Source organism: Cherax quadricarinatus, chromosome 42 (genome assembly GCF_038502225.1).
Source record: "Cherax quadricarinatus isolate ZL_2023a chromosome 42, ASM3850222v1, whole genome shotgun sequence".
Taxonomy (NCBI): domain Eukaryota; kingdom Metazoa; phylum Arthropoda; class Malacostraca; order Decapoda; family Parastacidae; genus Cherax; species Cherax quadricarinatus.
In genome coordinates, this window is record NC_091333.1 from 6,525,269 (window position 1) to 6,535,626 (window position 10,358).

The window sequence follows — 10,358 nt, forward strand, 5'->3', positions numbered from 1 at the left end:
AGAGAGCTGGATGTGGGGAAGTGAGGAGAGGAAGTGGAGAGAAAGCAGGAGGTGGGGAGGTGAGGTGAGGAGGTGGAGCGAAAGCAGGAGGTGGGGAGGTGAGGTGAGGAGGTGGCGCGAAAGCAGGAGGTGGGGATGTGAGGAGAGGAGGTGGAGAAAGCAGGAGGTGGGAAAGTGAGGTGAGGAGATTGCCAAGTAAGAGAAGGGAGACGAGTTAGAGAAAGGTTGACAGGTTGGAGGGGTCAAGATCATAAAACGAGACCAGAGAGGAAAATAAGTAAGAGGGAGAGAGGAACAGAGCTGATGATATGAAGGAACTAAGAAGACGATTGGGGGGAGAAGAGGGACAATGAGAAAGTCTAGACAAGAAAGTAAACAGTGAATGAGCAGAAACAGCGAAGCTGGAAGAATTAGGAAGAGATTAATAAAGAGAGGAAAGAAAGTAATCAGTCTAGCTTACTTCATTATATTTTGAAAAGTAACTGGTCAGACAGATACACAGATGCCTGTGTGTCACAGCACATCCCTCCCTCTAAACGCACAAGCACTTACCTAGCCTAGAGAGACAACACAGTAAGTGTCAGGGGCCCAAGATTGTTCAACTGCCTCCCAGCATACATAAGGTGGATTACCAATAGATCCCTGACTGTCTTTATGAAGGCGCTGGACAGGCACCTAAAGTCAGTACCTGATCAACCGGATTGTGGTTCGTACGTTTGTTTACGTACTGCCAGCCTGGTTAATCAGACCCTGATTCACCATGAGGCTTGGTCTCAGACCAGGCCGTGGGGGCGTAGACCCCTGAAACCCCCTCCAGGTAAACTCTTCAGGTAACCTAACCTATTGTAATAAAGTTGGTAGAATTACCGACAATATGTAAAGTAAAAGGACACAAGTGCAACTAATGTGACATTTATTGTGGCAACGTTTCGCTCTCCAGGAGCTTTATCAAGCCATGGCTTGATAAAGTAATGGCTTGATAAAGCTCCTGGCACAATAAATGTCACATTAGTTGCACTTGTGTCCTTTTACTTTACATAACCTAACCTAACCTACCCCTTCCCCCTACTATCCCTCCAAACACACAAACACCTTACTACCCCCCGTCACCTTGCTAACAAACGCCACACAAACGAACCAGTCACCCTGTTAGCGTATGCCCGCCCCCATCTAACCCATCAAACACCCACTCAAATACCTCCTTTGTTAGCCCTCGCTACGCAAACTCTTTTGTTAGTTTTAGTTCACCACTCAAACTGGTCACTGTTATAATCTACCCAAATACACATTACAGCCAGCCTGAAGGAGTCAATTATCAGAATAAAAGCGTGGGGCTGGAGGGCATAATTACCGAGGAAGAAAGCAACGAAAAAAAAAAACACATACATTCCTGCCTTCAACTTTCAACTCAGCGCCCTTATACCAAAACCTGTAATTTCTATATTAGCAAAAAAAAAAAAAGGGGCTAAATAACATTAATGCATGTTTATAGTGTATTGGGATGGGGGGGGGGGGGTTGCCACATATTGCGGTGTTTCATTTGCTAATGGGAATAGGGAAGCTGGGGTCGCTTAGTGCGTGTAGGGGAAAAATAAGGGAAATGTGTAATGAGATGAAAAGAAGGGAAAATTAGTGTGTGTGTGTGTGTGTGTGTGTGTGTGTGTGTGTGTGTGTACTCACCTAGTTGTACTCACCTACTTGAGGTTGCAGGGGTCGAGTCCGAGCTCCTGGCCCCGCCTCTTCACTGATCGCTACTAGGTCACTCTCCCTGAGCCGTGAGCTTTATCATACCTCTGCTTAAAGCTATGTATGGATCCTGCCTCCACTACATCGCTTCCCAAACTATTCCACTTCCTGACTACTCTGTGGCTGAAGAAATACTTCCTAACATCCCTGTGATTCATCTGTGTCTACAACTTCCAACTGTGTCCCCTTGTTACTGTGTTCAATCTCTGGAACATCCTGTTTTTGTCCACCTTGTCAATTCCTCTCAGTATTTTGTATGTCGTTATCATGTCCCCCCTATCTCTCCTGTCCTCCAGTGTCGTCAGGTTGATTTCCCTTAACCTCTCCTCGTAGGACATACCTCTTAGCTCTGGGACTAGTCTTGTTGCAAACCTTTGCACTTTCTCTAGTTTCTTTACGTGCTTGGCTAGGTGTGGGTTCCAAACTGGTGCCGCATACTCCAATATGGGCCTAACGTACACGGTGTACAGGGCCCTGAACGATTCCTTATTAAGATGTCGGAATGCTCTTCTGAGGTTTGCTAGGCGCCCATATGCTGCAGCAGTTATTTGGTTGATGTGCTCTTCAGGAGATGTGCCTGGTGTTATACTCACCCCAAGATCTTTTTCCTTAAGTGAGGTTTGTATTCTCTGGCCCCCTAGACTGTACTCCGTCTGCGGTCTTCTTTGCTCTTCCCCAATCTTCATGACTTTGCACTTGATGAGATTGAAGTCCAGGAGCCAATTGCTGGACCAGGTCTGCAGCCTGTCCAGATCCCTTTGTAGTTCTGCCTGGTCTTCGATCGAGTGAATTCTTCTCATCAACTTCACGTCATCTGCAAACAGGGACACCTCAGAGTCTATTCCTTCCGTCATGTCGTTCACAAATACCAGAAACAGCATTGGTCCTAGGACTGACCCCTGTGGGACCCCGCTGGTCACAGGTGCCCACTCTGACACCTCGCCACGTACCATGACTCGCTGCTGTCTTCCTGACAAGTATTCCCTGATCCATTGTAGTGCCTTCCCTGTTATCCCTGCTTGGTCCTCCAGTTTTTGCACCAATCTCTTGTGTCAAACGCCTTCTTGCAGTCCAAGAATATGCAATCCACCCACCCCTCTCTCTCTCTTGTCTTACTGCTGTGTGTGTGTGTGTGTGTGTGTGTGTGTGTGTGTGTGTGTGTGTGTGTGTGTGTGTGTGTGTACTCACTTAGTTGTGGTTGCAGGGGTCGATTCACAGCTCACTTCGTGTGTGTGTGCTCACTTAGTTGTGGGTGCAGGGGTCTAGTCACAGCTCACTCTGTGTGTGTGTGTGTGTGTGTGTGTGTGTGTGTGTATTTGGTTGATTGGATAATTGAAGCAAAGAGTTTATCGACTACACGAGGGTCAAGAATGTCAGAATACCTACGACAAGGATAAAAGTATACTCTCAGTGTATACACATTAGGAGAAACATTCCTCTTGGTGTGTGTGTATATATCTCTCGTGTATGTGTGTGTGTCTCTACCTTCGCATGCGTGTTCTTTTGTATTTCTGACTTGTATTCCTGTATCTTCCCGTGTTCGTACCTGATGTTGTGAATTGGGAGCGAGTGGAAGGCTTAGTGTACTGGGGAGTACAGTACACTGGAGGGACTGGCAGAAATGTGACTCGCTCTCTCTCTCTCTCTCTCTCTCTCTCTCTCTCTCTCTCAATCGTAAAAGGCTTCATTTCTCCCATTAGTCAGCCCTCGATCACTCTTTTTAGTCTCTCAGAATAAAGAAGATAAAGAAGGTAAGACACGACGAGTGACGAGATGACTGTCACTCTTGTCTCTGAGTGAGAGACTGAGGGGTGACTGAGAGTGCCACTCTTGTCTCTCAGTGAGAGACTGAGGGGTGACTGAGAGAGGGGTCACACGTCACTCTCAATAAATGAGCGACTTAGTCTCGAGTCTCTCACACTTGTACATTTCCTTCACGTATTCACATTTTTTTCAAGGTTTTTACGAATGTGTTATTCATGATTTATCTCTGCCTTCTTACCTTTGTTCCTCGTTTCTCACTTTCTTCATCTCTCTCTCTCTCTTTCTCTATATATGTGATGAAATCAGATCATAGATAAGAGCAAATTCTTTGCTCTCATCCCTTCATTCTTCCTTCTTTTTTTCAAACCTGATTTAACCTTTTTCGCTCTCTCCCTTCGTCCCTCACTTCTTTCTTCTCTCCTTCTCTTCCTCCCTCTCTCCCTTCCTCCCTCTCTTCTTCCATGCTTCAAAGATGTCATTGCTAGTATGTCATTGTCGGTCTGGGGCTGCTATTACCTTTCTTCCCAGACCCACTGCTAGCCATATGCAATTTGAGTGGTTCGTGGTGGTGGTAGTAGTTGGTGGTGGTGGTGGTTGGTGTTGGTAGGTGGTGGTAGTTGATGTTGTTGGTAGTAGTTCGTGGTGGTAGATGGTGATGGGAGTTGGTGGTGATGGTGGTGATGGTTGTGATAGTTGGTGATGGTGGTAGTGGTTGTTGTTATGGTGGTAGTTGGTGGTGGTAGTTAGTGGTGGTGGTAGCTAATGGTAATTGTTGTTTTGCTGGTGGTAGTGATTATCACCATCCCTGGTGCGACCGACCATCGTATCACCTGTTAATAACACCAGCACCGACACTGCTAGTAATACCAGCGTCGACACTGCTAATAACACCAGCATCGACACTGCTAATAACACCAGCGTCGACACTTTTATAACACCAGCGTCGACACTGTTAATAACACCAGCGTCGACACTGCTAATAACACCAGCGTCGACACTGTTAATAACACCAGCGTCGACACTTTTATAACACCAGCGTCGACACTGTTAATAACACCAGCGTCGACACTGCTAATAACACCAGCGTCGACACTGTTAATAACACCAGCGTCGACACTGCTAATAACACCAGCGTCGACACTGCTAATAACACCAGCGTCGACACTGTTAATAACACCAGCGTCGACACTGCTAATAACACCAGCGTCGACACTGCTAATAACACCAGCGTCGACACTGCCTTCATCATTACCTTAAACCAAAAGTCTGAGGGGACTGACCACCTCGTATCTACATCTCCACTACGTGTGACATCGCCTCCCGTGTTTCGACTGAAGAAGCCTGCTGAGCAGGCGAAACATCTGGTCAGTAAAGATACGTAATTGTTGTACATGTGTCTTATTCATCAATAAAGAGACCCAGGTGTTGTACATGTGTCTTATTCATCAATAAAGAGACCCAGGTGTTGTACATGTGTCTTATTCATCAATAAACATCCTTCCCCACCTCACTCCATCCTTTCCCCACCTCACCTTCTTCTTCCCCCACCTCCCCCACCTCACCCCATCCTTCCCAATTCTTCTCGCCTCTTCTTCCTTCATCGCCTCCCCTCCACCCACTCACCCTCTCCGTATCTTAGCTACTCTTCCCCTCTTTCCCCCCCCCTCTCTCACCCTCCCCTTCACCCCTTCCCCTCCCTTTCAGCCCTTCCACTCCCCTTCACCCCTTCCCCTCCCCTTCACCCCTTCCCCTCCCCTTCACCCCTTCCCCTCCCCTTCACCCCTTTCCCTCCCTTGCCATCACCACAACACAGGTCTGACCACACTGAAGATAATTATTCTAATTAAGGAGACCATCAGCCTCCATGTTGGGTGAGGCCCTGACGACCCTCCAGCAGGTACACGGTGTCTGCAGGAGGAGGACAAGTAGGAGACAGATAAACGATGTGTGGAAGAAGAGGAGGAGGAGGAGGAAGAGGACAAGTAGGAGACAGATAAACGATGTCTGGAAGAAGAGGAGGAAGAGGAGGAGGAGGAAGAGGACAAGTAGGAGACAGATAAACGATGTCTGGAAGAAGAGGAGGAGGAGGAATAAGACAAGTAGGAGACAAATAAACGATGTCTGGAAGAGAGAGAGGAGAATTAGAAAGAGTAGGGAACACATAAACGGTGTAAGGGAGAGGAGGAGAAGGAGGAGGAGGAGAAGAAGAAGAAGAAGAAGAAGAAGAAGAAGGAGGAGGAGGAGGAGGAGGAGGAGGAGGAGGAGGAGGAGGAGGAGGAGGAGGAGGAGGAGAAGGAGGAGGAGGAGAAGAAGAATGAGAAGGAGGAGGAGAAGGAGGAGGAGGAAATTCTTGATGATTTTCTCTCTAGACTTAACAACTGAATTCCCTCCATTAAAGTTACAACTGAACATGCAACAGATGGAGCCATCCACTCTGAACACTCATGCTCGTGCAAGAAGTCGAGTATTTAAGCTACTAATGTATAGGGAACCTATCAGAGTGTGCTCTTATATTCACTATTACTCGAACCACCCAACACATCACACGAATATAACCCGCACGTAGCAGACTGAAACCTAGTGAGACGTTCCGGTCCGACCTGGTATCGTAGCTCTTCGTTCCACTCGAAACATCGAAGAACGAGAGTGCTGTTCAAGAGAGCTATGCCAGAGTTCACTTCAGTGTTTTTGCGCGCACTACGTGTGTGTGTGTGTGTGTGTGCGGCAAAGAGTTTTATGGAAGTGAAGTCAATAAAACGCACGAAATTACAGACCAATACCGACATAGCTGGATGAAGAATGCTTTGGCTGAAGCCAGGAGAGCATTTTATTGTATATCTCCAAGAGCTGAGTGTAAACAGGGCACTGTGTTGACACTACCGTGTGATGGGAACTTTTTGCACCTCGCCATAGGCGTCGTTTTTGGTTAAATATGTGAATACAGTCTAGCACCAATTAAAAAATATAAATTCTTGATGCTATGACTGGTATTACCGTCCTCCACTGAACTGCTACTGGCCATATGCAATTTGAGTGGGTCGTGGTGGTGGTGGTAGTTGGTGGTAGTTAGTGGTGGTAGAGGTAGCTGGTTCCTTGTAAACAATGTGACACTGTTTACGTGGGCCAAACTGGGGAATCCTCGGATGTGCGCTTGAAACAATCATAAACATTAACCACGGTACTGGTGAGGTTAGAACCAGTGGCTTACACACTGGCCAGGAGTTTTACGACTCACTCGCCATGGGTTCTAACCCCTACCCGTACCATAGTTTGTTACTAATCGTGCTATTACGGTTTCACGAATCAACATAAATATTCCAATCAATGTGGACAGGAGCCTAACATATTTCTATAACATATGATGGACATAGGTCATGTGGTTGACTGAGACCTCACAAGGGTATTAATTCCCTGCAGTTTATGTACTAGGCATAATATTTTTGAATCTTGTTGTTTCTTACATAACGCCCAGAATTTTTTGAAGGTTAGCCCCGGGTTATGTAAACTTGACAAGTATCTAATCAACAATATGGTTCATAGTTTAAAGATGAGAGACTTCATAATTGTATAGAGTTCATAGTTCTATTTCGCCATGTATTTTATTATGATGTTCTCGGCCCTTAGTGCCGCTGACGAAAATGCAAATACTTCCATGGCACTCACACATATGACATGTCGTGGCTGTGTGCCTTGAGGTGGACACCACAGCTCTGTGTCTGGTTCCAGTCACTTAAGTGGCCAGAATGGCTTTCTAAGAAATATGTGGGCCTTTTTCACACACACACACACACACACACACACACACACACACACACACACACACACACACACACACACACACACACACACACACACACACACACACACATACACACACAAACACACACACACACATATGCATATATATATATATATATATATATATATATATATATATATATATATATATATATATATATATATATATATATATATGTCGTGCCGAATATGTAAAACTGATCAATTAGCAAGAACTCATTTAAAATTAAGTCCTTTCTAAAATTTTCTCTTACACGTTTAAAGATATATTTTTTCATTAATGTTAATGCAAAAATTTTTAATTTTGCTCCAAAAGAATCTTAGAAAACTTATCTAATCTTATTATAACAAGAACAATTTATTTTAGCGTAACTCAATTAAATATATTTTAGATTTGTTTACAATAATTTAATACTAAACAAACACAGTGAAATATATTTTTTTCGTTAGCTTCAGAATGATTTTGGCGAAATTATTGCATACACAAATTTTCACTTGTCCTATATGGCAAGATGAACGTTGCTATTTAAGCCAAGATCGCAAGTTCTGCCTATTCGGCACGACATATATATATATATATATATATATATATATATATATATATATATATATATATATATATATATATATATATATATATATATATATATACATACATATGTATGCGGCTCTTGCGGTGTTTACCGGTAGGACCTTAGTCCATGATAAGAATGAGATCAGGAATATAAAAATGATGATGACGATGATGATGATAATAGTAATAATAATAATAATAATAATAATAATAATAATAATAATAATAATAATAATAATAATAATAATAATAATAATAATAATAATAATAATAACTGTAATAATTATTAATACAGTGCACGATGTCAACATACAATATTAAACAAGGTTGCAACAAATTTTCGTCTTATTTCTCGACAAACACCGTTTGTGTTTGTGTTTTTCTAACCCAGACTTCACAAGTGAACCTGTTAAGCTCTCGGGAACACAGCTTAGAGAAAGAAAGCTTATAAAACAGCTGATAACACAGATTATAAAACATTTTTTTTAAACCCAAAGTAAAATTAAATGTCGTAGCCCCCTTCCCCCCCTCTAACTCAAAAAAATATGTATAAATATCTTCTTAAGAAAGTTTTAGGTGTGTACCCAACCCGAAAAACAGCGTTGCCAGACACGACAAGCGGAAAGTCAACTGGGGGGAAGGGGAGGGGATGGGGGAGGGTAGGTAGGGGGATTTGTAATCCTTCTCTGGTACCACTGCAAGGGATTACAGGAGGCAGTGTGTGTGTGTGGTATTATAGAGAGCCAATCCTTTCATGGAGGCAGACAGACTCGTGAGTCATTCTCTCTCTCTCTCTCTCTCTCTCTCTCTCTCTCTCTCTCTCTCTCTCTCTCTCTCTATCTATCTATCTATCTATCTATCTATCTATCTATCTATCTATCTATCTCTCTCTTTCTTTTCAGGTATTTAGCAATAAAAAGATTTGTTTTCTCGTATTCTTTGAAACCAGTCAGCACTGCGACACGTAAATGTTAGGAGGAGGAGGAAGAGGAGGAGGAGAAGTAGGGGAAGGAGGAGGAAGGCGAGAAGGAGAAGGAGGAAGAGGAGAAGGAGGAAGTGGAGGAAGAGGAGGAAGAGGAGGAAGAGGAGGAAGAGGAGGAAGAGGAGGAGGAGGAGGAGGAGGAGGAGGAGGAGGAGGAGGAGGAGGAGGAGGAGGAGGAGGAGGAGGAGGGGGAGAATGAAAATGAGGAGGAGGAGGAGGGGGAGAATGAAAAAGAGGAGGAGGAGAAGGGCAGGAGGAAGAAAAGTGAGGGGCGAGGAAGAGGAGGAAGATCATGGTACCATAGATAATTCAGTGAACCATGGCTCCCATGGATTACGATTTCTGACGAAGAAAAAACATTATTCTCCAGGTCCGAACTTCGTACGAAGAAAGTAAAATAGAAAGCAAGTGAAAGGAGAATCGCCCTTAGCGTTTCTCCCCGCCCGGGATTAATCCCGGGTCCTCTCGGTTGTAAATCTGAGAGCTGCGTTGCCGTGGCTGGGTGGTGACATCCGCGGCTCCCATCTGTGAGGTCACCGATACAGTCCCCACTCATGGAAGCTCGAACCTCCGTCTCATTTAGTGCACATTTTTGCTTCACCACTCTGACTGTCTCCCACCAAGATGAACCAAAAGAGGAAACACTTGCACCATCATTTATACAATTGCTGTCTCTTTGCAATAATTAAAAATAACAAAATACTTTTGAATTACATGGATTTGTAACCTGGTTACGAGGACCTGTAACCTGGTTACGAGGACCTGTAACCTGGTTACAAGTACCTGTTAGCTGGTTACTATTAGAAGCCTGCTTAAAAGGTTTGTTACTTGCTTACAGGTACTTATAACCTGCTTCCCTGGAGTTGTAATCTAGGCTTGTAACCTGCTTACAGTGACCTGTGACCTGGTACTTACTTCTGGTCCATGGAGACAAGGGAGAGGTCAAGCTTATGTTTGGACTTGTACATGACCTCCTTCTGAGGTAACTCCAGGAGGGAGGGCGGACCGAACGGCGTACACACGGCGAAGAGCGCCAGAGGTGCCTCCTCTGTTTTTCTGTTCTGGCCGTGAAGGACCTTGATCTTCCCTCTCACGTCCAGACGCTGGAGGGAAGAAAGAGTGAGAGAGTGAGTGAGTGAGTGAGTGAGTGAGTGAGAGAGTGAGAGAGTGAGAGAGTGAGTGAGTGTGTGAGTGAGAGAGTGAGAGAGTCTTTGGAAGACGAAGGGGCTAGTTTATTGAGATCCTTGTATTTATCATTCGTACTAGAGAGAGAGAGAGAGTGAGTGAGAGAATAAGAGTGAGAGTTAGAGAATAAGAGTGAAAGTGAGTGAGTGAGACTGTAGAGCATGATTCTATAAATACAAAAAAGAAGGCCTAGGAACTAGGCCCCCATGAGGTTTATCAGGATTACAACTGGATTTGTATCTGGGATTAACTTCTCTGCTGCAAGCAAATGTAAGGAAGGAGAGAAGGAGGGAGGTGAAGGAAGCACAA

At 44.4% G+C, this 10,358-nt stretch overlaps 1 protein-coding gene across 1 annotated transcript in view; it reads right to left on the reverse strand.

Moving 5' to 3' along the window:
- ss (spineless) overlaps positions 1 to 10,358 on the reverse strand; it is a 422,971-nt gene that overhangs the window by 24,555 nt on the left and 388,058 nt on the right. Inside the window, 1 exon segment of the mRNA XM_070093151.1 lies at positions 9,780 to 9,967. Coding sequence (XP_069949252.1) covers positions 9,780 to 9,967 — 188 coding nt within the window.